The 26,493-nt window shown below is 40.6% G+C and overlaps 1 protein-coding gene across 5 annotated transcripts in view; it reads left to right on the top strand.

Moving 5' to 3' along the window:
* The first annotated feature begins 428 nt into the window (after nucleotides 1–428).
* Nucleotides 429–26,493, top strand: part of LOC137253785 (ATP-binding cassette subfamily G member 4) — a 265,003-nt gene continuing 238,938 nt past the window's right edge. For 4 of the 5 annotated variants that reach the window (XM_067791240.1, XM_067791242.1, XM_067791239.1 and 1 more), the window contains exon 1: nucleotides 593–1,331. Coding sequence is in view for 1 of the 5 variants with exons in the window: in XM_067791241.1 (XP_067647342.1) it covers nucleotides 1,316–1,331 (16 nt within the window). In the remaining 4 variants the exon portion in view is untranslated. Of the gene's footprint in view, nucleotides 1,332–26,493 lie in introns of all 5 variants that reach the window. The other variant, XM_067791244.1, reaches the window with a different exon arrangement.

Genomic DNA, 26,493 nt, shown 5'->3' on the forward strand with positions numbered 1-26,493 from the left:
TTATTTTACAAAATTGACATTCAAATATGAAAGTTTTGATTTTTTTAGATGGAGCTGGATGCACTGAACTCAAGGCTAAGAAATCTCAAGTGAAGTGTCGATAGATGGTTTTGCAAAGGCATCGACGATATGTGTCTATGTATGAAATGAATATCATTTAAGTTATATCTTTCCTTAGCAGGCAAATTCATATTTGCTGTTGGCATTGTGTTTCCCAATTTGTTTATTTGATATACATATATCATATCTATGGACTATGTAAATCTGCATTGTTGTTGTTTTTCTTTTACCTTTGTCATATTTATTTTGCTATGTAAATTCTCTTTTGCTGTTGACAACAACAAAACAAATTTTAAGAATAGCAAATAAATGCATAACAATTGCTGCTGCTGTTAGCGTACAAATTGTTTGATGACAACACCAAAATATGCAACAAGTAATCACAATTAAACAACTATAATAAAAACAGAAACACCAACAATATGTAGCACATCACTGTTGCCTGTTAATGCCGGCTCGGCTGTCTGTTATTGCTGTCTGCTGTGTGGTGCGACTCCATCAAGCTTTAGTGGACAGCTCCAAATTTGCTTGGTTTCATTCGCAATCGTGCTTCACAGTGAGGCGGTTATTTGACGCGCACTATGCAATACAAAGAAAAGTAGAAGTTGTTCGGACTACATATAGAGAGAAATTTTTTGCTGCCATTAAGGAGAGAAAAAAAATTGAAAGTATATAAATCAAAAAACCAATGAATAATTTTTAAGATCAAAAGAAAATTTGCTTTCATTAAATTGGAATTTTAACAAAACCGAGTGCAGAACAAGTTTAAATGAAGAATATTTAGTAAATACCTACTGTGCCGATTTGAAAAAACATATTAAAGTCAACAATAATACAAAAAAAAAAGTTAGAAAAACTGCAATTGTGAGTGGGTTGAAGTTTTTCAATTTGGGATTAAACGCTAATTCTAAATTCATCTTAAATAACGCAAAAAACCACAAAAAAAAAACAAAAACCGTATACATTTCCTAATATAGTGTGAAAACTCGAAAAGCTTTAAATTTTGTATAATAAAAAAATTTGCCAGAATATGTACTTACAAATATACGATTTTTTCAAGAAATTTTGACTAATATGTGTATAAAGCGAAAAAATTTTACGTTGTGAAAGGCTGCTAAGAAAGAATAAAATATATTTAAAAAAAGTACGAGTAATAAAAAAAAACATATTTCTAAAACAGATAACAATCATATTGGAACTCAAGCTGTAATTCTGTATTTAAAAGTGGCGTGAAGTTATAATCTAAATTATATGAATGATAATAGTTACAGGTAAATAATATACTTTTAAAAAATACATATTTGTTACTTATAAAAATGAATAAATCAATACTTGGCGTGATTTACCTCTAAGAGGATTTAAGTAAAGCTCCTTCCAATTTGCGTCGGCCCTTTTAAATTTTTCCTACATGTCAGCGAGACAGGACCTACAAGATGCAAGGCTAATTAATTTTCACTGAGAAGCTTTCCATGGCATATATGAACTCGTAGTCATGCCACTTGAACTCATGATCTACAGTATGGTAAGCGGAGAACGCTACCTCCACACAACGGCGACCACCATATTTTTGCAACACACTACGTAATTGTAAGTACGCAACATCAAAATCTGTAGTAAGGTGTTGTGCATTTGTGATTACAAACGTTGCTATAGTAAATGTATGAACAACAATTATTATTTTAAACTTTTTCTTTGCACATTTTGTTTTGTATTCACAGTTGCCAATTTTCCATTCAAATATCGAGAAAACTTAAGGCCGCGGCACAATGACATTTTTCATATAGATGCGTTTAACACAAGCTTATGCATTCCAATAACATCGCCACAATCAACCCAGATGTTGCGTTTGTAAATATGAAGGAACCTCAGACTTGGCAATTTAAGTTTATTACGCCTTCCCCATTCACATACAAAATTTCGCGAAGCACTGTTATAATCATTCTCCCTATACAACTAAAATACTTGCTAACATATGTACATATTTCGTGTCGTAATCGATTGCTATATTGCAGTTTTTAATTGCGAAAAATGTTAGAAAATGTACCAACCAGTGGGAAAAATAATTTCACCTGCAAAGTGTGCCAACACCCTTAGCCAAAGCAAATGTCAAATTCTTCTTCTTATGATTTGCTTGGAACAAAATTTGTGAGATCGCTACTTTTCAATATCAGATGTCGCCAGTGTCGCTCATTCTACCGTTCTCCATAAAAATACGTGCAATCTACTCATAATGCATAAGCTTGTGTTAAACTCATCTATATGAAAACCTGCTTATGTGTCGGAGCTATTACTACGATTTACGTATTTGCAATGACTGGGCATATGTAGTCATGTATTTTGTTATGGTTGATTTTCATTAGGTCAAAATGACTGACATCAAAAACTGCCCCAAGACGACCCGCTGGTCAGTTGTGGTCAAAAGCGTTTCTGTATAGTCACATTACTGACTCAAAGTCGATAAAGCAGTGCGTGGAAAAAACCACGCTAAAATTTGTGAGTACAGCGATCGAGCTGCACGTCCTCGAGTCAATTTGTGCCAACGTTTTTATACTCAGTTGAGCAGAGCTCACAGAGTATATTAAGTTTGATTGGATAACGGTTGGTTGTACATATATAAAGGAATCGAGATAGATATAGACTTCCATATATCAAAATAATCAGGATCGAAAAAAAATTTGATTGAGCCATGTCCGTCCGTCCGTCCGTCCGTCCGTCCGTCCGTCCGTCCGTCCGTCCGTCCGTTAACACGATAACTTGAGTAAATTTTGAGGTATCTTGATGAAATTTGGTATGTAGGTTCCTGAGCACTCATCTCAGATCGCTATTTAAAATGAACGATATCGGACTATAACCACGCCCACTTTTTCGATATCGAAAATTTCGAAAAACCGAAAAAGTGCGATAACTCATTACAAAAGACAGATAAAGCGACGAAACTTGGTAAATGGGTTGAACTTATGACGCAGAATAGAAAATTAGTAAGATTTTGGACAATGGGCGTGGCACCGCCCACTTTTACAAGAAGGTAATTTAAAAGTTTTGCAAGCTGTAATTTGGCAGTCGTTGAAGATATCATGATGAAATTTGGCAGGAACGTTACTACTATTACTCTATATGCGCTAAATAAAAATTAGCAAAATTGGATGAAGAACACGCCCACTTTTTAAAAAAAAATTTTTTAAAATTCAAATTTTAACAAAAAATTTAATATCTTTAATGTATATAAGTAAATTAAGTCAAAATTCAACTCCAGTAATGATATGATGCAACAAAATACAAAAATAAAAGAAAATTTCAAAATGGGCGTGGCTCCGCCCATTTTCATTTAGTTTGTCTAGAATACTTTTATTGCCATAAGTCGAACAAAAATTTACCAATCCTTCTCAAATTTGGTAGGAGCATAGATTCTATGACGGTAACTGTTCTCTGTGAAAATGGGCGAAATCGGTGGAAGCCACGCCCAGTTTTTATACACAGTCCACCGTCTATCCTTCCGCTCGGCCATTAACACAATAACTTGAGCAAAATCCGATATATCTTTACTAAACTTAGCCCACGTACTTACCTGAGCTCACTTTTTCTTGGTATAAAAAATGGGCGAAATCTGACCATAACCACGCCCACTTTATCGATATCGAAAATTACGAAAAATGAAAAAAATGCCATAATTCTATACCAAACACGAAAAAAGGGATGAAACATTTTAACTGGATTGGTTTATTGACGCAAAATATAACTTTGGAAAAACCTTTGTAAAATGGGTGTGACACCTACCATATTAAGTAGAAGAAAATGAAAAAGTTCTACAGGGCGAAATCAACAGCCCTTGGAATCTTGGCAGGAATACTGTTAGTGGTATTGCATATATAAATAAATTAGCAGTACCCGACAGATGAGTTTCTGGATCACCTGGTCCACATTTTGGTCGATATCGCGAGAACGCCTTCACATATACATCTAAGGGCCACTCGCTTTTAAAACCCTCATTAATACCTTTAATTTGATATCCATACCGTACAAAAACATACCAGAGTCACCCCTGTCCCACCCTAATGGCGATATCTCGAAAAGGCGTCCACCTATAGACCTAATGCCCCCTCCCTCTTAAAATGCTCAGTAACACCTTTCGTTTGATACCCATATCGTACAAACATTCTAGAGTCACCCCTGGCCCACCCTAATGGCGATATCTCGAAAAGGCGTCCACCTATAGACCTAGTGTCCACTCCCTCTTAAAATGCTCAGTAACACCTTTCGTTTGATACCCATATCGTACAAACATTCTAGAGTCACCCCTGGCCCACCCTAATGGCGATATCTCGAAAAAGCTTCCACCTATAGACCTAATGCCCACTCCCTCTTAAAATGCTCAGTAACAGCTTTCGTTTGATACCCATATCGTACAAACATTCTAGAGTCACACCTGGCCCACCCTAATGGCGATATTTCGAAAAGGCGTCCACCTATAGAACTAAGGATTACTCCCTTTTAAAATACTCATTACCACCTTTTATTTGATACCCATATCGTACAAACACATTCTAGAGTCACCCTGGCCCACCCTAATGGCGATATCTCGAAAAGGCGTCCACCTATAGACCTAATGTCCACTCCCTCTTAAAATGCTCAGTAACACCTTTCGTTTGATACCCATATCGTACAAACATTCTAGAGTCACCCCTGGCCCACCCTAATGGCGATATCTCGAAAAGGCGTCCACCTATAGACCTAATGTCCACTCCCTCTTAAAATGCTCAGTAACACCTTTCGTTTGATACCCATATCGTACAAACATTCTAGAGTCACCCCTGTCCCACCCTAATGGCGATATCTCGAAAAGGCGTCCACCTATAGACCTAATGCCCACTCCCTCTTAAAATGCTCAGTAACACCTTTCGTTTGATACCCATATCGTACAAACATTCTAGAGTCACACCTGGCCCACTCTAATGGCGATATCTCGAAAAGGCGTCCACCTATAGAACTAAGGATTACTCCCTTTTAAAATACTCATTACCACCTTTCATTTGATACCCATATCGTACAAACACATTCTAGAGTCACCCTGGCCCACCCTAATGGCGATATCTCGAAAAGGCGTCCACCTATAGACCTAATGCCCACTCCCTCTTAAAATGCTCAGTAACACCTTTCGTTTGATACCCATACCGTACAAACATTCTAGAGTCACCCTTGGTCCAGCTTTATGGCGATATCTCGAAAAGGCGTCCACCTATAGAACTAAGGATTACTCCCTTTTAAAATACTCATTACCACCTTTCATTTGATACCCATATCGTACAAACACATTCTAGAGACACCCCTGGCCCACCCTAATGGCGATATCTCGAAAAGGCGTCCACCTATAGACCTAATGCCCACTCCCTCTTAAAATGCTCAGTAACACCTTTCGTTTGATACCCATATCGTACAAACATTCTAGAGTCACCCCTGGCCCACCCTAATGGCGATATCTCGAAAGGGCGTCCACCTATAGACCTAATGCCCACTCCCTCTTAAAATGCTCAGTAACACCTTTCGTTTGATGCACATATCGTACAGACACCCCTGGTCCACCTTTATGGCGATATCTCGAAACGGCGTCCACCTATGGAACTAAGGATCACTCCTTTTCAAAATACTCATTAACAGCTTTCATTTGATACCCATATCGTACAAACACATTATAGAATCACCCCTGGTCCACCTTAATGGGGACATCTCGAAAAGGCGTCCACCGATAGACCTAAGGCCCACTCCCTCTTAAAATGCTCAGTAACACCTTTCATTTGATACCCATATCGTACAAACAAATTCTAGAGTCAGCCCTGGTCTACCTTTATGGCGATATCCCTAAATGGCGTTCATCCATAGAACTATGGCCTACTCTCTCTTAAAATACTCTTTAATACCTTTCATTTGATACACATGTTATACAACCACATTCCAGGGTTACCCCAGATTGATTTTCCTTATTTTGTCTCCATAGCTCTCAACTGAGTATGTTATGTTCGGTTACACCCGAACTTAGCCTTCCTTACTTGTTGATAGCTATTAAGTGTTCTCAACCAATCTTTACTCAAATTTCCAAGGTAGCTGTCCTTTGCCACTGTGTAAAACACACATTTAATAAAGTTTTGCAAAATTTATCGGAATTGCACGCCTCGAAAAAACTCAAATTTGCTGTTTAAGAACCTGTTCGATGCCATTATCCAGGGAGGGAACGCGTCTGTAGAAAAAAGGAAGCAGCCTCTCCATCTGGTATGCTCGCATGAGGAAGAGAGTGATAGAGAGTGAAAGGTGGTAAGGAGAGGTGCGGTGGCAGAAAATGAGAAGTATGTGGAGACGAAGATAGAGCAGAGTAAGTGAGTAACATTTCAAACTATTATTTATATGAAAGCCAAAGTATGAGGAAACAAAGTCTACCTGGTCTGTTTCTTTAAAATAAACCACTTTAAAATCGACCACGGCACTGGTCACTAATAATATCACCCTGTGGGTTCCTCTCAGCTCTCTCGTGAGCTGGTCTGTTCCTTTAACAAAATATTTTCCACTAAATAAGAAAATTGGTACTATTACCTACTAATAGAGCCATTTCGCATAGCGCAAAGTGACTTAGTTCGAAAGTTAAACTTTAAGAGAGCAACGCTTAGGTAACATTTTTAGAAAAGAAAACGACATAAAAATACCACATAAGACAATAAACACCGTAATGTAAGGGTTACTATCTTTTTTTTTTTATTTCCTTATCCTTGGTTTCCTTTCCTTCCCTTTTTTCTTTTCTTTCTTTTCTTCTCATTTTTTCTTTTCTTTTCTTTTCTTTTCTTTTCTTTTCTTTTCTTTTCTTTTCTTTTCTTTTCTTTTCTTTTCTTTTCTTTTCCTTCCTACCATTTCCTTTACTTTAGCTATTTAATTCTATTCTATTCTGTTAAGTTTTATTTTAATTTAACATTTATTGTTCTTTTGTTTTAGTTTATTTAATTTTACTTCATTTATTTAATTTTCTGTTATTTTATTTTATTTCACTTTATTTTATTATAATTTATTATACTTTTTATACTCAGTTGAGCAGAGCTCACAGAGTATATTAAGTTTGATTGGATAACGGTTGGTTGTACATATATAAAGGAATCGAGATAGATATAGACTTCCATATATCAAAATAATCAGGATCGAAAAAAAATTTGATTGAGCCATGTCCGTCCGTCCGTCCGTCCGTCCGTCCGTCCGTCCGTCCGTCCGTCCGTCCGTTAACACGATAACTTGAGTAAATTTTGAGGTATCTTGATGAAATTTGGTATGTAGGTTCCTGAGCACTCATCTCAGATCGCTATTTAAAATGAACGATATCGGACTATAACCACGCCCACTTTTTCGATATCGAAAATTTCGAAAAACCGAAAAAGTGCGATAACTCATTACAAAAGACAGATAAAGCGACGAAACTTGGTAAATGGGTTGAACTTATGACGCAGAATAGAAAATTAGTAAGATTTTGGACAATGGGCGTGGCACCGCCCACTTTTACAAGAAGGTAATTTAAAAGTTTTGCAAGCTGTAATTTGGCAGTCGTTGAAGATATCATGATGAAATTTGGCAGGAACGTTACTACTATTACTCTATATGCGCTAAATAAAAATTAGCAAAATTGGATGAAGAACACGCCCACTTTTTAAAAAAAAATTTTTTAAAATTCAAATTTTAACAAAAAATTTAATATCTTTAATGTATATAAGTAAATTAAGTCAAAATTCAACTCCAGTAATGATATGATGCAACAAAATACAAAAATAAAAGAAAATTTCAAAATGGGCGTGGCTCCGCCCATTTTCATTTAGTTTGTCTAGAATACTTTTATTGCCATAAGTCGAACAAAAATTTACCAATCCTTCTCAAATTTGGTAGGAGCATAGATTCTATGACGGTAACTGTTCTCTGTGAAAATGGGCGAAATCGGTGGAAGCCACGCCCAGTTTTTATACACAGTCCACCGTCTATCCTTCCGCTCGGCCATTAACACAATAACTTGAGCAAAATCCGATATATCTTTACTAAACTTAGCCCACGTACTTACCTGAGCTCACTTTTTCTTGGTATAAAAAATGGGCGAAATCTGACCATAACCACGCCCACTTTATCGATATCGAAAATTACGAAAAATGAAAAAAATGCCATAATTCTATACCAAACACGAAAAAAGGGATGAAACATTTTAACTGGATTGGTTTATTGACGCAAAATATAACTTTGGAAAAACCTTTGTAAAATGGGTGTGACACCTACCATATTAAGTAGAAGAAAATGAAAAAGTTCTACAGGGCGAAATCAACAGCCCTTGGAATCTTGGCAGGAATACTGTTAGTGGTATTGCATATATAAATAAATTAGCAGTACCCGACAGATGAGTTTCTGGATCACCTGGTCCACATTTTGGTCGATATCGCGAGAACGCCTTCACATATACATCTAAGGGCCACTCGCTTTTAAAACCCTCATTAATACCTTTAATTTGATATCCATACCGTACAAAAACATACCAGAGTCACCCCTGTCCCACCCTAATGGCGATATCTCGAAAAGGCGTCCACCTATAGACCTAATGCCCCCTCCCTCTTAAAATGCTCAGTAACACCTTTCGTTTGATACCCATATCGTACAAACATTCTAGAGTCACCCCTGGCCCACCCTAATGGCGATATCTCGAAAAGGCGTCCACCTATAGACCTAGTGTCCACTCCCTCTTAAAATGCTCAGTAACACCTTTCGTTTGATACCCATATCGTACAAACATTCTAGAGTCACCCCTGGCCCACCCTAATGGCGATATCTCGAAAAAGCTTCCACCTATAGACCTAATGCCCACTCCCTCTTAAAATGCTCAGTAACAGCTTTCGTTTGATACCCATATCGTACAAACATTCTAGAGTCACACCTGGCCCACCCTAATGGCGATATTTCGAAAAGGCGTCCACCTATAGAACTAAGGATTACTCCCTTTTAAAATACTCATTACCACCTTTTATTTGATACCCATATCGTACAAACACATTCTAGAGTCACCCTGGCCCACCCTAATGGCGATATCTCGAAAAGGCGTCCACCTATAGACCTAATGTCCACTCCCTCTTAAAATGCTCAGTAACACCTTTCGTTTGATACCCATATCGTACAAACATTCTAGAGTCACCCCTGGCCCACCCTAATGGCGATATCTCGAAAAGGCGTCCACCTATAGACCTAATGTCCACTCCCTCTTAAAATGCTCAGTAACACCTTTCGTTTGATACCCATATCGTACAAACATTCTAGAGTCACCCCTGTCCCACCCTAATGGCGATATCTCGAAAAGGCGTCCACCTATAGACCTAATGCCCACTCCCTCTTAAAATGCTCAGTAACACCTTTCGTTTGATACCCATATCGTACAAACATTCTAGAGTCACACCTGGCCCACTCTAATGGCGATATCTCGAAAAGGCGTCCACCTATAGAACTAAGGATTACTCCCTTTTAAAATACTCATTACCACCTTTCATTTGATACCCATATCGTACAAACACATTCTAGAGTCACCCTGGCCCACCCTAATGGCGATATCTCGAAAAGGCGTCCACCTATAGACCTAATGCCCACTCCCTCTTAAAATGCTCAGTAACACCTTTCGTTTGATACCCATACCGTACAAACATTCTAGAGTCACCCTTGGTCCAGCTTTATGGCGATATCTCGAAAAGGCGTCCACCTATAGAACTAAGGATTACTCCCTTTTAAAATACTCATTACCACCTTTCATTTGATACCCATATCGTACAAACACATTCTAGAGACACCCCTGGCCCACCCTAATGGCGATATCTCGAAAAGGCGTCCACCTATAGACCTAATGCCCACTCCCTCTTAAAATGCTCAGTAACACCTTTCGTTTGATACCCATATCGTACAAACATTCTAGAGTCACCCCTGGCCCACCCTAATGGCGATATCTCGAAAGGGCGTCCACCTATAGACCTAATGCCCACTCCCTCTTAAAATGCTCAGTAACACCTTTCGTTTGATGCACATATCGTACAGACACCCCTGGTCCACCTTTATGGCGATATCTCGAAACGGCGTCCACCTATGGAACTAAGGATCACTCCTTTTCAAAATACTCATTAACAGCTTTCATTTGATACCCATATCGTACAAACACATTATAGAATCACCCCTGGTCCACCTTAATGGGGACATCTCGAAAAGGCGTCCACCGATAGACCTAAGGCCCACTCCCTCTTAAAATGCTCAGTAACACCTTTCATTTGATACCCATATCGTACAAACAAATTCTAGAGTCAGCCCTGGTCTACCTTTATGGCGATATCCCTAAATGGCGTTCATCCATAGAACTATGGCCTACTCTCTCTTAAAATACTCTTTAATACCTTTCATTTGATACACATGTTATACAACCACATTCCAGGGTTACCCCAGATTGATTTTCCTTATTTTGTCTCCATAGCTCTCAACTGAGTATGTTATGTTCGGTTACACCCGAACTTAGCCTTCCTTACTTGTTTATTTTATATTATTATTTTTTTAAATTTTATTATTATTTTTTTTGGTTATTTTTATTAATTTTTTTTTTAACTTTATGTCAGGTTATTTTATTGTATTTATTTTTAGTTTAATTAAATTAATTATTTGTCTCGTTATTAGCCGCTAGTGTTTAGAAAAACTAATATTTTTGGTTGAGCTCAAGGCGGGGTTTTCTTAAATAAAACACTTGGATGTGTATTTTATTTTGTTTTTATTTTTCAATATTTCGACTTCAGTGTGAAGTCATCCTTAGGATACGTATAAAATATAATTATTAAAAACCACAAAAAGGCATCAACAAACATTCATTACTTACATCTTAAGCTACGCTTTGAAGACTAAGAAACCTCTACAGTAGTTATATGTAACAATCATACAATTTTTATAAACAGAAAAAGTAAACAAACAAAAGAACAGCAATCGTAAACAAAATTAAAATAAAAGATAAGATACCCATACAGGATCAGTGCGATGTGGTATACAAGATTCCTTGTAATGGCCACGTATGCCAGAAGGTATATGTGGGGACTACAAAATCAAAACTCAAGACAAGGATATCCGCACACAAATCAAATATAAAATTAAGGAATAATTTTTCAGACAACGAAAGGCGTTATCATCCCACTGTAAGGATACCGGACACAACTCTGACTTCGATAATGTAATCATCTTAGAAAAAGAGAAAAACTATAACGACCGATTTATATTAGAAATGCAAAATAAAATACACATCCCAGTTTTTAATTAAGAAAACCCGGCCTTGAGCTCAAACAAAAATTTTAGTTTTTAATTAAATTAAATTTAATTCTTAAATTTAAGTTGATTAAATTCTTTTTTAAATTATATTTTCGTATATGTTAATCTACCCTCACAATGCACATTCATTTATCTAATTTTTTGTTATTTTATTTTATTATAATTTATTTCATTTCTTTATTTGACATTATTATTTTTTTTTTAGTTTTGTTATTATTTTTTGGTTATTTTACTTAATTTTTTTTTTCAGTTTTATTTCAGGCTATTTTGTTTTATTTATTTTTAGTTTAATTAAGTTTATTATAAATTTTTTTATATTAATTTGATTAAATTCTTTTTTAAATTTTCGTATATGTTAATCTACCCATTAATGTTACAACCAACAAAGACCTACCAATAATTTCAACATAGTACTTAATCAAGTGCTTGGTTTTTGTAAACACTTTGTGTAAGTATCAATACGCATTTGCTATCTCTGGCTCTGTTTTTCCAAAAAAGGAGCAGAATGTATACACCTCTTCATACTCTTGCATGCATAAAAATTAGTAATGTGCTCAAACACTTTGAAGTATAGGTGGGGTTTTTGTGTTTGGAACAAAAGTGAAACACTCTTCTCTTATTGAGAAAATAATCACTCCCTTTGCATACAACAAAGGAATTGCATTACAGCTTAAACCACTGCGTCACCATATAATCACACGTAAAGCGTCTGTGTGTAGTAGTGTCATTTTAAAATTAATATTTTAGCGCTATAGCTAACTTTGTTAATTTTTTTTAACGACCTACACTGATATATGAGAAGAACTACCAATAAATATATAATTATAATTGTTTATACCTTACAATTATAACAAGGCCGTAAAAGTTAGGCGCCAAAATTTCAATTTGCCTAGGTATTTAAATAAATGCAATGGGGTCAAACACGTTAATTGCCAGGTACAGGTGGTTTTCCTAATTAATTTTCTAACTCAATTAGCAACGCATCTTAATTGAGAATAACATTGTATATTTGCATCTGCAGTTTAAGCACATTTAATCTCAATTTTGAACTTTCTTTTCATTTACACGGAAATCAATTACATAGGTACTTGATCACTAGTTTTACAACAATTTTAATATTATAATTCACACGTTAATTTCTCAACATCACGTTTTAATTGAAGTAAGAAATAATACGTGTGATTCTTTTTAAATTTCAATTGCATTTATTATATACATACTTATGTAACTATGTACATATATTTATATGCATTTAGGTATGTATGTTAGGGTGGGTCGATTTGTATGGACGAAAGTTAACCGATATCCGTCATCGATTTTTCGATAGGATTTGGGCTTAGAAAAAAAGTTAAACTACGAATACCCAAAAAATAATTTTCGAGTATGCGAAATTTCATTTTTTTACTTTTTTTCGACTTTGATTTTTAAGGTGTTTTTCATGACCTACTAAAAAATGTTCATATGTATATTTTTTTTTTTTTTTTCAAAAAACTGTTATCGCCAACGTTTTTAGTGGACATTTTTGGGTCGGACAGGGTATACATGAAAATTTTACAATCAAATGAAATTTTTTTAGTAGGTTATGGAAAAAACCTTAAAAATCAAAGTAAAAAAAAGTAAAAAAAATTTTATTTCGCAGGCTCGAAAACTAATTTTTTTGGGTATGCGTAATGGAACATTTTTTTCCTGAGCCCAAATCCTATAGAAAAATCGATGGCGCGATATCAGTTAATAAATCGTCCCAGTCTAATGTATGTATATTTAAATATTTTAACTATCGATCTTCTTAATCTTAATTACAGGTGCAGTTATTTCTAATAATTAGTTTAGGGCATTACAGAGTTGTAGACGTTCAACAAACGTTAGATTTTTAAGAAGTGTTATTAATTGATATGTGAATGTGCATTAGACCGTTTGACACATGAACTTTTTTGAAGTTTTCGGGTTGCCGTGTGGATTGCGGTAATCTTTAATACCTTCAGGAATTGTTTTCCTCATTTAAGGTGTTTTTCCTGAGAATATACAGATACGATTTTCTTCATAGCAGAATAGAGCTAAAAAAGTTTGCAATTGCACGTTGCTGCTATTTATATCTTATTTCGAGCACCGGCGAAGTCGACAAGGCTTAGTCCATTAAGAGATGGTTCATTATGTAGGCAGAACTTTCCGACCGTCGTGCAAAAACACCCTGACCAAGCACGAATTTATATCATTACGTGGGCAGCGTTCGTATGTGCGTTCTAAACATTCATAGAAAGCGGCTTTCACTTCATCGTCTTTTTCCATCACTGTGCATGGGCGCAGATGAGTGATAAATTAACAAAACTAGCCTTTACCCGCGGCCCCGTCCGCAAGGAGAAAATTAAATATATGGGCTATTCTATTCACGTTGGCCTGCTTATCAAGTTATCTGTTTAAAAAATTGTTTCTGTCTAATGCATTTTATTTTTGTAATTGAGTAAAAAAAGATCTAAATGAGCTGATACCCTGATAGGATCCCCAAATTATCCCGAAATTATCCAGAAAAAGCCACGAAATGACCCCGACGATATCGCGGACGGATCCCGAAAACCATCCAGAAATGCCCCGGAATTTGCCCCAAAATGATCCCGAAATAGTCCCGAAAAAGTTCCGAAATGACCCTGACGGGCTCCCGGACGGATCTCAAAAACCATCCAGAAAATATCCAGGAAGGGTTCCTAAATTATCCCGACATAGTCCAGAAAAAGTTCCGAAATTACCCCGAGGGGATCCACGACGGATCACGAAAACCATACAGAAATGATTCCAGAAGGGTCCCAAAATGATCCCGAAATAGTCCGGAAATGGCCCCGAAGGGATGCCGCACGGATCAAGAAATGATCCCGGAAGGGTCACAAACCTATCCCGAAAAAGTAACAAAAAAAATCTCGAAATTACTCCTACGGCACCACGGACGGATCCACAAATAAGCTCGGAAGGGTCCCCAAATGATCCCAAAATGGTCCCGAAATGACCCTGATGGATCCGGCAAACCATCAAGAAATGATGCCAAATGATCCCGAAATAATACAGAAAAAGTCGTGAAATGACCCCTACAGGGTCCCAAATGATACCGAAATAGTCCCGAAATTACTCCGACGGGATCCCGGACGGATCCCGAAAACCATCCAGAAATGATGCCGGAAGGGTCCCCAAATGATCGCGAAATAATCCCGAAATGATTCCGGAATAGTCCCGAAAATGTCCCAAAATAACCCCGACGGGATCCCGGACGGATCCCGAAAACTATACTAAAATGATCCCGGAAGGGTCCCAAAATGATCCCGAAATAGTCCAGAAAAAGTCCCGAAATTACCCCGGCGGGATCCCGGACCGATCCCGAAAGCCATCCAGAAATGATCCCGGAAGGGTCTCCATATGAGGTGAAGCTAATTATAAAACCATGTTAATAAGGCAGCAGGCGCATTGGAGCGAATGAAAAGTTACATAGAAACATACAGGTAAAGCTAATAAAAGCGTACTAATAAAAACAATTGAAGGAGGGCGGATGGCGGGAGGAGGAGAGTACCACTGATCGTTTTTCCAAAATTGTTTAGATCTCGATCTGTATGAGCCAGATACCAAAAATTATTGATTTTAGGACAAAATTTACATTGAGTTATAACAATTTATAGATTTTGCACGAGAGCGGAAAGGAGGGGGGGGGGGGGGGTGTATCACTGCTCACTTTGTAAGCCCTCGACTTATTTCACCCATTGAGTTTGTAATATTGGTGAAGGTCAGTATACGTAAAGTTATAATGTGTAAAAATTGTTAAAAAGTAATTATTCGAAGGGGTCGTGGGACCCCCTTCCCCCTTTCCATGTTCAAAAAAAATTTCGCCAGTAGCCTATTATCTCTGTCCCAATTTCATCAAAATCCGTGAAGCCGTTCTGGCGTGATTCAGTCGCAAAGACAAAAAAATATGATAATTAAATTATAACTGTTACTAGGGGGCGGAGACCACGCCCCTTTTGAAAAATATATAGCTAGTACATCCTTCTAGACTATTGGCTATTTGCATGGCAAATTTCATACAAATCCGTCCAGGCGTTCCGACAAACATCCAAACATCTTCACATCCAAACTTTGCCATTTATAATATACTAGCCTTTACCCGCGGCCCCGTCCGCAAGGAGAAATTTAAATATATGGGCTATTCGCGTTAGCCTGCTTATCAAGTTATCTGTTTAAAATTTTGTTTTCTGTCTAATGCATTTTATTTTTGTAATTGAGTAAAAAAAAGAACTAAATGAGCTGATAACCTGATAGGATCCCAAATGATCCCGAACTTATCCAGTACGAAATGACCCCCACGTTATCGCGGACGGATCCCGAAAACCATTCAGAAATGCTCCGAAAGGGAATCCAAAAGTTCCCAGAATAGTCCCAAAAAAACCAGAAATGACAACGACACGATCTAGACGTATCCAGAGAACCACACAGAAATGATCCCTGAAGGTGTTCCAAAATGATCCCGAAAAGGTTCCGAAATGACCATGACTGGCTCCCGGGCGGATCTCAAAAACCATCCAGAAAATATCCAGGAAATAATCCCGGAAGGGATCCCAAATTATTCCGACAAAGTCCCGCATTGATTCCGACGGGATCCCGAACGGATACCGAAAGTCGTCCAGAAGTGATGCCCAAAAATGATCACCTAATAGTCCCGAAATTACCCTTAAGGGGCCCTGGACGAATCCCGTAAACCATCCAGAAACGATCCCGATATAGTCCCGAAGAAGTTTCGAAATTACCCTGACGGGATCTGGAACGCATCCCTAAATGACCCTGATGGGATCCCGGACAGATCCCGAAATCCAACCAGAAATGATCTTGGGAGGGACCCCAAATGATCCCGAAAAAGTCCCGCAAGGAAAACCATCCAGAAGTGATGCCGGAAAGGTCCTCAAATGATCACCTAATAGTCCCAAAATGACCCTGACGGCATCCCGGACAGATCCAGAAATCCATCCAGAAATGATCTTGGGAGGGTCCCAAAATGATCCCGAAATAGTCTCGGAAAAGACCAGAAATTACCCTGACGGGATCCCGGACGAATCCTGAAAACCAATCGAAAATGATGCCGAAAAAGTCCCGAAATGACCCTGATGGGACCCCGAAAGGATCCCGAAAACTATCCAGAAATGATGCCGACAAAGTCCTTAAATGATCTCCTAATAGTTCCGAAAAGACCCTGACGGGATCCCGAACGGATCCCGACAACTATCCAGAAATGATGCCGAAAGGGGCCCGCAAATGATCCCGTATTAGTTGAGAAAAAGTCCCGAAATGACCCCGACGGGATGCCGGACGAATCCCAAATACCATCCAGAAATGATGCCGGAAGGGACCCCAAATGATCCCGAAAAAGTCCCGCAATTATTCCGACGGGATCCTGAACGGATACCGAAAACCATCCAGAAGTGATGCCGGCAAGGTCCTCAAATTATCACCTAATAGTCCCAAAATGACCCTGACGGCATCCCTAACAAATCCCGAAATCCTTCCAGAAATGATCTTGGGAAGGTCCCAAAATGCTCCCGAAAGTCTCGAAAAGTCCAGAAATTACCCTGCCGGGTTCCCGGACGAATCCTGAAATCCATCCTTAAATGATCCCGAAAAAGTCCCGAAATGACCCTGACGGGATCTCGAAAGGATTCCGAAAACTATCCAGAAATGATGCCGAAAGGGTCCGCAAATGATCCCGTATTAGTCGAGAAAAAGTCCCGAAATGACCCCGACGGGATGCCGGACGAATCCCAAATACCATCCAGAAATGATGCCGGAAGAGCCCCCAAATGATCCCGAAAAGGTCCCCAAATGACTCCGACGAGATCCCGGACGGATACCGAAAACCATCCAGAAATGATGCCGGTAGGTACCCCAAATGATCCCGAAATAGTCCCGAAATGACCCCGGACGGATCCCGAAAACTATCCAGAAATGATGTCGAAAGGGTCCCCAAATGATCCCGTATTAGTCGAGAAAAAGTCCCGAAATGACCCCGACGTGATCCCGGACGGATCCCGAAAACCATCCAGAAATGATGCCGGTAGAGCCCCCAAATGATCCCGAAAAAGTCCCCAAATGACCCCGACATACTCCAGAAAAAGTTCCGAAATGGCTCCGAGGGTATCCACGACGGATCGCGAAAACCATACAGAAATGATTCCGGAAGGATCCCAAAATGATCCCGAAATAGTGCGGAATTGACCCAGATGGGATCCCGCACAGATCCAGAAATGATCCCGGAAGGGTCCAAAAACTATTCCGGAAAAGTAACAAAAAATCCCGAAATGGCTCCTACGGCATTCTGAACGGATCCAGAAATGATCTCGGAAGGGTCCCCAAATGATCCCAAAATGGTCCCGAAATGACCCTGATGGATCCGGCAAACCATCATAAAATTATGCCGGAAGGGTTCCCAAATGATCCCGAAATAAAACAGAAAAAGTCATTAACGACCCATAGAGGATCCCCAAATGATCCCGTATTAGCCCCGAAAAGGTTCCGAAATAACCCCGACGGGATCCCGGACGGATCCCGAAAATCTTCCAGAAATGATGCCTGAAAGGTCCTCAAATGATTACCTAATAATCCCAAAATGACCCTGACGGCATCCCGGACAGATCCCGAAATCCATCCAGAAATGATCTTGGGAAGGTCCCAAAATGATCCCGAAATAGTTCCGAAATGACCGTGACGGGATACCGAACGGATCCCGACAACTATCCAGAAATGATGCCGAAAGGGTCCGCAAATGATCCCGTATTAGTCCAGAAATAGTCCCGAAATGACCTCGTCGGCATCCCGGATGGATCCCGAAAATTATCCAGAAATGATGCCGGAAAGGTCCCCAAATGATCCTCTAATATTCCCGAAATTACACTGATGGGATCCCGGACGGATCCCGAAAACCATCTAGAAATGATGCCGAAAGGGTTCCCAAATGATCCCGTATTAGCCGCGAAAAAGTCCCGAAATGACCCCGACGGGATCCCGGAAGGATCTCGAAAACCATCCAGAAATGATGCAGAAAGGGTTCCCAAATGATCCCGTATTAGTCGCGAAAAGTCCCGAAATGACCCCGACTGGATCCCGGACGGATCCCGAAAACCATCCAGAAATGATGCCGGAACAGCCCCCAAATGATCCCGAAAAAGTCCCCAAATGACCACGACGAGATCCCGAAAACCATTCAGAAATGATGCCGGAAGGGTCTCCATATGACCCTTACGGGATTACAAATAAGGTGAAGCTAATTATAAAACCATGTTAATAAGGCAGCAGGCGCATTGGAGCGAATGAAAAGTTACATAGAAACATACAGGTAAAGCTAATAAAAGCGTGCTAATAAAAACAATTGAAGGAGGGCGGATGGCGGGAGGAGAAGGAGAGGACCACTGATCGTTTTTCCAAAATTGTTTAGATCTCGATCTGTATGTACCAGATACCAAAAACTATTGATTTAGGAGAAAATGTATATCGAGTTATAACAATTTATAGATTTTACACCAGTGGAGGAGAGAATGGGGAGAGGGGAGCGGAGGGCGTCACTGCTCATTTTGTAAGCCCTCGATTTATTTGACCCATTGAGTCTGTAATATTGGTGAAGGCCCGTATACGTAAAGTTATAATGTGTAAAAATAATTAAAAAGTAATTGTTCGAAGGGGTCGTGGGAACCCCACCCCCTTTCTATGTTTGAAAAAAATTTCGCCAGTAGACTATTGTCTGTGTCCCAAATTTCATCAAAATCCGTGTAGCCATTCTGGCGTGATTCAGTCGCAAAGACGAAAAAATATAATAATTAAATTATAACTGTTCCTAGGGGCGGGGACCACGCCCCTTTTCAAAAATATATAGCTAGTAGATCCTTCTAGACTATTCGCTATATGTGCGCAAAATTTCACCCAAATCGGTCCAGCCGTTCTTGCGTGATTGAGTCACAAAGAGAAACGTCTGGACAAACATCCAAACATCCAAACTTCCAAACTTTCCCATTTATAATATACTAGCCTTTACCCGCGGCCCCGTCCGCAAGGAGAAATTTAAATATATGGGCTATTCGCGTTAGCCTGCTTATTATCTGTTTAAAATTTTGTTTTCTGTCTAATGCATTTTATTTTTGTAATTGAGTAAAAAAAAGAACTAAATGAGCTGATAACCTGATAGGATCCCAAATGATCCCGAAATTATCCAGAAAAAGCATCGAAATGACCCCCACGCTATCCCGGACGAATCCCGAAAACCATCCAGAAATGCCCCGAAAGGGTCTCCAAAAGTTCCCCGAATAGTCCCAAAAAAACTCTAAATGACAGCGACACGATTCTAGACGTATACAGAGAACCACACAGAAATGATCCCTGAAGGTGTTCCAAAATGATCCCGAAAAGGTTCCGAAATGACCCTGACGGGCTCACGGGCGGATCTCAAAAACCATCCAGAAAATATCCAGGAAGGGTCCCTAAATTATCCCGACATACTCCAGAAAAAGTTCCGAAATGGCTCCGAGGGGATCCACGACGGATCGCGAAAACCATACAGAATGATCCCGTATTAGCCCCGAAAAGCTCCCGAAATAACCCCGACGGGATCCCGGACAAATCCCGAAATCCATCCAGAAATGATCTTGGGAAGGTCCCAAAATTATCCCGAAATAGTCTCGGAAAAGTTCAGAAATTACCCTGACGGGTTCCCGGACGAATCCTGAAAGCCATCTCTAAATGATCCCGAAAAAGTCCCGAAATGACCCTGACTGGACCCCGAAAAGATCCCGAAAACTATCCAGAAATGATGCCGGAAAGGTCCTCAAATGATCTCCTAATAGTTCCGAAAAGACCCTGATGGGATCCTGAACGGATCCCGACAACTATCTAGAAATGATACCGAAAGGGCCCGCAAATGATCCCGTATTAGTTGAGAAAAAGTCCCGAAATGACCCCGACGGGATGCCGGACGAATCCCAAAAACCATCCAGAAATGATGTCGGAAGGGACCACAATGATCCCGAAAAAGTCCCGCAATTATTCCGACGGGATCCTGAACGAACGAAAACCATTAGGAATTGATGCCGGAAAGGTCTTCAAATGCTCACCTAATAGTCCCAAAATGACCCTGACGGCATCCCGGACAAATCCCGAAATCCATCCTTAAATGATCCCGAAAAAGCCCCGAAATGACCCTGACGGGATCCCGAAAGGATTCCGAAAACTATCCAGAAATGATGCCGGAAAGGTCCTCAAATGATCCCCTAATAGTCCCGAAATGACCGTGACGGGATCCCGACAACTATCCAGAAATGATGCCGAAAGGGTCCGCAAATGATCTCGTATTAGTCGAAAAAAAGTTCCGAAATAACCCCGACGGGATCCCGGACGAATCTCAATAACCATCCAGAAATGATGCCGGTAGGTATCCCAAATGATCCCAAAATAATCCCGAAATGACCTCGTGGGAATCCCGGACGGATAATGAAAATTATCCAGAAATGATGCCGGAAAGGTCCACAAATGATCCCCTAATAGTCCCGAAATTACCCTGATGGGATCCCGGACGGATCCCGAAAACCATCCAGAAATGATGCCGAAAGGGTTCCCAAATGATCCCGTATTAGTCGCGAAAAAGTCCCGAAATGACCCCGACGGCATCCTGGACGGATCCCGAAAGCCATCCAGAATTGATGCCGGAAGAGCCCCAAATGTCCCGAAAAGGTCCCCAAATGACCCCGACGAGATCCCGGACGGATACCGAAAACCATCCAGAAATTATGCCGGTAGGTACCCCAAATGATCCCGAAATAGTCCCGAAATGACCCCGTCCGGATCCCGGACGGATACCGAAAACTATCCAGAAATGATGTAGAAAGGGTTCCCAAATGATCCCGTATTAGTCGAGAAAAAGTCCCGAAATGACCCCGACGGGATCCCGGAAGGATCCCGAAAACAATACAGAAATGATGCCGGAAGAGCCACCAAATGATCCCGAAAAGGTTCCCAAATGACCCCGACATACTCCAGAAAAAGTTCCGAAATGGCTCCGAGGGAATCAACGACGGATCGCCAAAAACCATACAGAAATGATTCCGGAAGGATCCAAAAACTATCCCGGAAAAGTAACAAAAAATCCCGAAATGACTCCTACGGCATCCCGGACGGATCCAGAAATGATCTCGGAAGGGTCCCCAAATGATTCCAAAATGGTCCCGAAATGACCCTGATGGATCCGGCAAACCTTGTAAATCTCTTCAACAACAACAACAACAACAACAACATCCGGCAAACCATCAAGAAATTATGCCGGAAGGGTCCCCAAATGATCCCGAAATAAAACAGAAAAAGTCACGAAACGACCCTTAGAGGATCCTCAAATGATCCCGTATTAGCCCCGAAATAACCTCGTCGGCATCCCGGACGGATCCCGAAAATTATCCAGAAATGATGCCGCAAAGGTTCCCAAATGATCCCCTAATAGTCCCGAAATTACCCTGATGGGATCCCGGACGGATCCCGAAAACCATTCAGAAATGATGCCGAAAGGGTTCCCAAATGATCCCGTATTAGTCGCGAAAAAGTCCCGAAATGACCCCGACGGGATCCCGGACGTATCCCGAAAACCATCCAGAAATGATGCCGAAAGGGTTCCCAAATGATCCCGTATTATTTGCGAAAAAGTCCCGAAATGACCCCGACGGGATCCCGTACGGATCCCGAAACCCATCCAGAAATGATGCCGGAAGAGCCCCAAAATGATCCCGAAAAAGTCCCCAAATGACCCCGGCGAGATCCCGGACGGATCCCGAAAACCATCCAGAAATGATGCCGGAAGAGCCTCCAAATGATCCCGAAAAAGTCCCCAAATGACCCGCCGAGATCCTGGACGGATCCCGAAAACCATCCAGAAATGATGCCGGAAGAGCACCCAAATGATCCCGAAAAGTCCCCAAATGACCCCGACGAGATCCCGGACGGATCGCGAAAACCATCCAGAAATGGTGCCGGAAGAGCCCCCAAATGATCCCGAAAAACTCCCCAAATGACCCCGGCGAGATCCCGGACGGATCCCGAAAACCATCCAGAAATGATGCCGGAAGAGCCCCCAAATGATCCCGAAAAAGTCCCCAAATGACCCGACGAGATCCTGGACGGATCCCGAAAACCATCCAGAAATGATGCCGGAAGAGCCCCCAAATGATCCCGAAAAAGTCCCCAAATGACCCCGACGAGATCCCGGACGGATCCCGAAAACCATCCAGAAATGATGCCGGAAGAGCCCCAAAATGATCACGAAAAAGTCCCCAAATGACCCCGGCGAGATCCCGGACGGATCCCGAAAACCATCCAGAAATGATGCCGGAAGAGCCCCCAAATGATCCCAAAAAAGTCTCCAAATGACCCGACGAGATCCTGGACGGATCCCGAAAACCATCCAGAAATGATGCCGGAAGAGCCCCCAAATGATCCCGAAAAAGTCCCCAAATGACCCCGACGAGATCCCGGACGGATCCCGAAAACCATCCAGAAATGGTGCCGGAAGAGCCCCCAAATGATCCCGAAAAAGTCCCCAAATGACCCCGACGAGATCCCGGACGGATCCCGAAAACCATCCAGAAATGATGCCGAATGATCCCGTATTAGTCGCGAAAAAGCCCCGAAATGACCCCGACGGGATGCCGGACGAATCCCGAGGACCATCCAGAAATGATGCCTAAAGGGACCCAAAATAAACCCGAAAAAGTCCCGTAATGATCCCGGAAACCATCAAGAATTTATCTCTCGAAGTTACGCAAATGATCCCGAAAGTACACCGACGGGATCCTGGACGGATCCCGAAAACCATCTAGAAATGATGCCGGAAGGCTCCCCAAATGATCGCGAAATAGTCCCGAAATTATTCCGGAATAGTCCCGAAAATGTCCCAAAATAACCCCGACGGGATCCCGGACGGATCCCGAAAACTATACAGAAATGATCCCGGAAGGGTCCCAAAATGATCCCCAAATAGTCCCGAAAAAGTCCCGAAATTACCCCGGCGTAATCCCGGACCGATCCCGAAAACCATACAGAAATCATCCCGGAAGGGTCTCGATATGACCCTTACGGGATTACAAATAAGGTGAAGCTAATTATAAAACCATGTTAATAAGGCAGCAGGCGCATTGGAGCGAATAAAAAGTTACATAGAAACATACAAGTAAAGCTAAGAAAAGCGTGCTAATAAAAACAATTGATGGAGGGCGGATGGAGGGAGTAGAGGAGAGGACCACTGATCGTTCCTCCAAAATTGTCTAGATCTCATTCTGTATGTACCAGATATCAAAAACTATTGATTTAGGAGAAAATTTATATTGAGTTATAATAATTTATAGATTTTACACCAGAGGGGGAGATAAAGGGGGCGGGCGGAGGGTGTCACTGCTTACTTTGTAAGCCCTCGACTTATTTGACCCCTTGAGTCTGTGATATTGGTGAAGGCCAGTATACGTAAAGTTATAATGTGTAAAAATTTTTGAAAAATAATTTCTCGAAGGGGTCGTGGGACCTGTGTCCCAAATTTCATCAAAATGCGTGTAGCCATTCTGGCGTGATTTAGTCGCAAAGACGAAAAAATATAATAATTAAATTATAACTGTTCCTAGGGGGCGGAGGCCACGTCCCTTTTGAAAAATATATAGCTAGTAGATCCTTCTAGACTATTGGTTATATGTGTGCAAAATTTCATCCAAATCGGTCCAGCCGTTCTTGCGTGATTGAGGCACAAAAACAAACGTCTGGACAAACATCCAAACATCCAAACATCCAAACATCTAAACATCCAAACATCTTCACATCCAAACTTTGCCATTTATAATATATATTAGATTAGATTAGACTAGCCTTTACCCGCGGCCCCGTCCGCAAGGAGAAAATGAAATATATGGGCTATTCACGTTAGCCTGCTTATCAAGTTATCTGTTTAAAATTTTGCTTCTGTGTAATGCATTTTATATTTGTAATTTAGTAAAAAAAGAACTAAATGAGCTGATAACCTGATAGGATCCCCAAATGATCCCAAAATTATCCATAAGAGCCACGAAATGACCCCGACGCTATCGCGGACGAATCCCTAAAACCATCCAGAAATGCCCCCGAAGGGTCTCCAAAAGTTCCCGGAATAGACCCAAAAAACCCCAAATTGTCAACGACACGATTCTAGACTTATCCAGAGAAATCCACACAGAAATGATCCCCGAAGGGCCCCAAAACTATCCCGAAAAAGTAACAAAAAAATCTCGAAATGACTCCTACGGCATCCCGGAGGGATCCAGAAATGACATCGGAAGGGTCCCCAAATAACCCTGATGGATCTGGCAAACCATAGAATTGATACCGGAAGGGTCCAGAAATGATCCAGAAATAATACAGAAAGCTAGTTGAAGCTAATTATAAAACCATGTTAATAAGGCAGCAGGCGCATTGGAGCGAATGAAAAGTTACATAGAAACATACAGGTAAAGCTAATAAAAACAATTAAAGGAGGGCGGATGGCGGGAGGAGAAGGAGAGGACCACTGATCGTTTTTCCAAAATTGTTTAGATCTCGATCTGTATGTACCAGATACCAAAAACTATTGATTTAGGAGAAAATGTATATCGAGTTATAACAATTTATAGATTTTACAACAGAGGAGAAGAGAAGGGGGAGAGGGGAGCTGAGGGTGTCACTGCTCATTTTGTAAGCCCTCGATTTATTTGACCCATTGAGTCTGTAATATTGTGAAGGCCCGTATACGTAAAGTTATAATGTGTAAAAATAATTAAAAAGTAATTGTTCGAAGGTGTCGTGGGAACCCCATCCCCCTTTCCATGTTCGAAAGAAATTTCGCTAGTAGACTATTGTCTGTGTCCCAAATTTCATCAAAATCCGTGTAGCCATTCTGGCGTGATTCAGTCGCAAAGACGAAAAAATATAACAATTAAATTATAACTGTTCCTAGGGGGCGGGGACCACGCCCCTTTTCAAAAATATATAGCTAGTAGATCCTTCTAGACTATTGGCTATATGTGCAAAATTTCATCCAAATCGGTCCATCCGTTCTTGCGTGATTGAGTCACAAAGAGAAACGTCTGGACAAACATCCAAACATCCAAACTTTCCCATTTATAATATATATTAGATTAGATATTAAATATTAATTAGATTAGATTTCGCTTTTATTCGGATAGCGGCGTGAACGTCGGTAGGTACTTGACGACAAAGCCTCTCTCTCATCACGAATCCGACGTCCAAACTGCGCTTCTTGGCATGACCGCTCCAGTAGATGTCACAATTTGCATTCTTCTTGAGCTGGAATGGCGTCCGCAAATTTTACCAAAAAATTCGGTGATTGTCTGTGTCCCAAATTTCATCAAAATCCGTGTAGCCATTCTGGCGTGATTCAGTCGCAAAGACGAAAAAATATAACAATTAAATTATAACTGTTCCTAGGGGGCGGGGACCATGCCCCTTTTCAAAAATATATAGCTAGTAGATCCTTCTAGACTATTGGCTATATGTGCAAAATTTCATCCAAATCGGTCCAGCCGTTCTTGCGTGATTGAGTCACAAAGAGAAACGTCTGGACAAACATCCAAACATCCAAACTTTCCCATTTATAATATATATTAGATTAGATATTAAATATTAATTAGATTAGATTTCGCTTTTATTCGGATAGCGGCGTGAACGTCGGTAGGTACTTGACGACAAAGCCTCTCTCTCATCACGAATCCGACGTCCAAACTGCGCTTCTTGGCGTGACCGCTCCAGTAAATGTCACAATTTGCATTCTTCTTGAGCTGGAATGGCGTCCGCAAATTTTACCAAAAAATTCGGTGACAGACGGCAGGTTTTTAGTTCGGGGCAAACTCCTGTAAGAACGAAAACGGCGACCTTGTAACTGACGTCCAGAGAGTAATTAACACTTATCTGCTCTCCAAAATGGAAGCAGCAATGTACCACCAAGGGATGATGAACCCGATCACGCAATCAGTGATAATGGAATTAATGTCCAATTATGACGAAGTAATAGCCAGATTAAAAGCAACAAGGCCGCGGGCGCTG

The sequence above is a fragment of the Eurosta solidaginis genome, chromosome 5 (genome assembly GCF_040869045.1).
Source record: "Eurosta solidaginis isolate ZX-2024a chromosome 5, ASM4086904v1, whole genome shotgun sequence".
Lineage (NCBI taxonomy): Eukaryota > Metazoa > Arthropoda > Insecta > Diptera > Tephritidae > Eurosta > Eurosta solidaginis.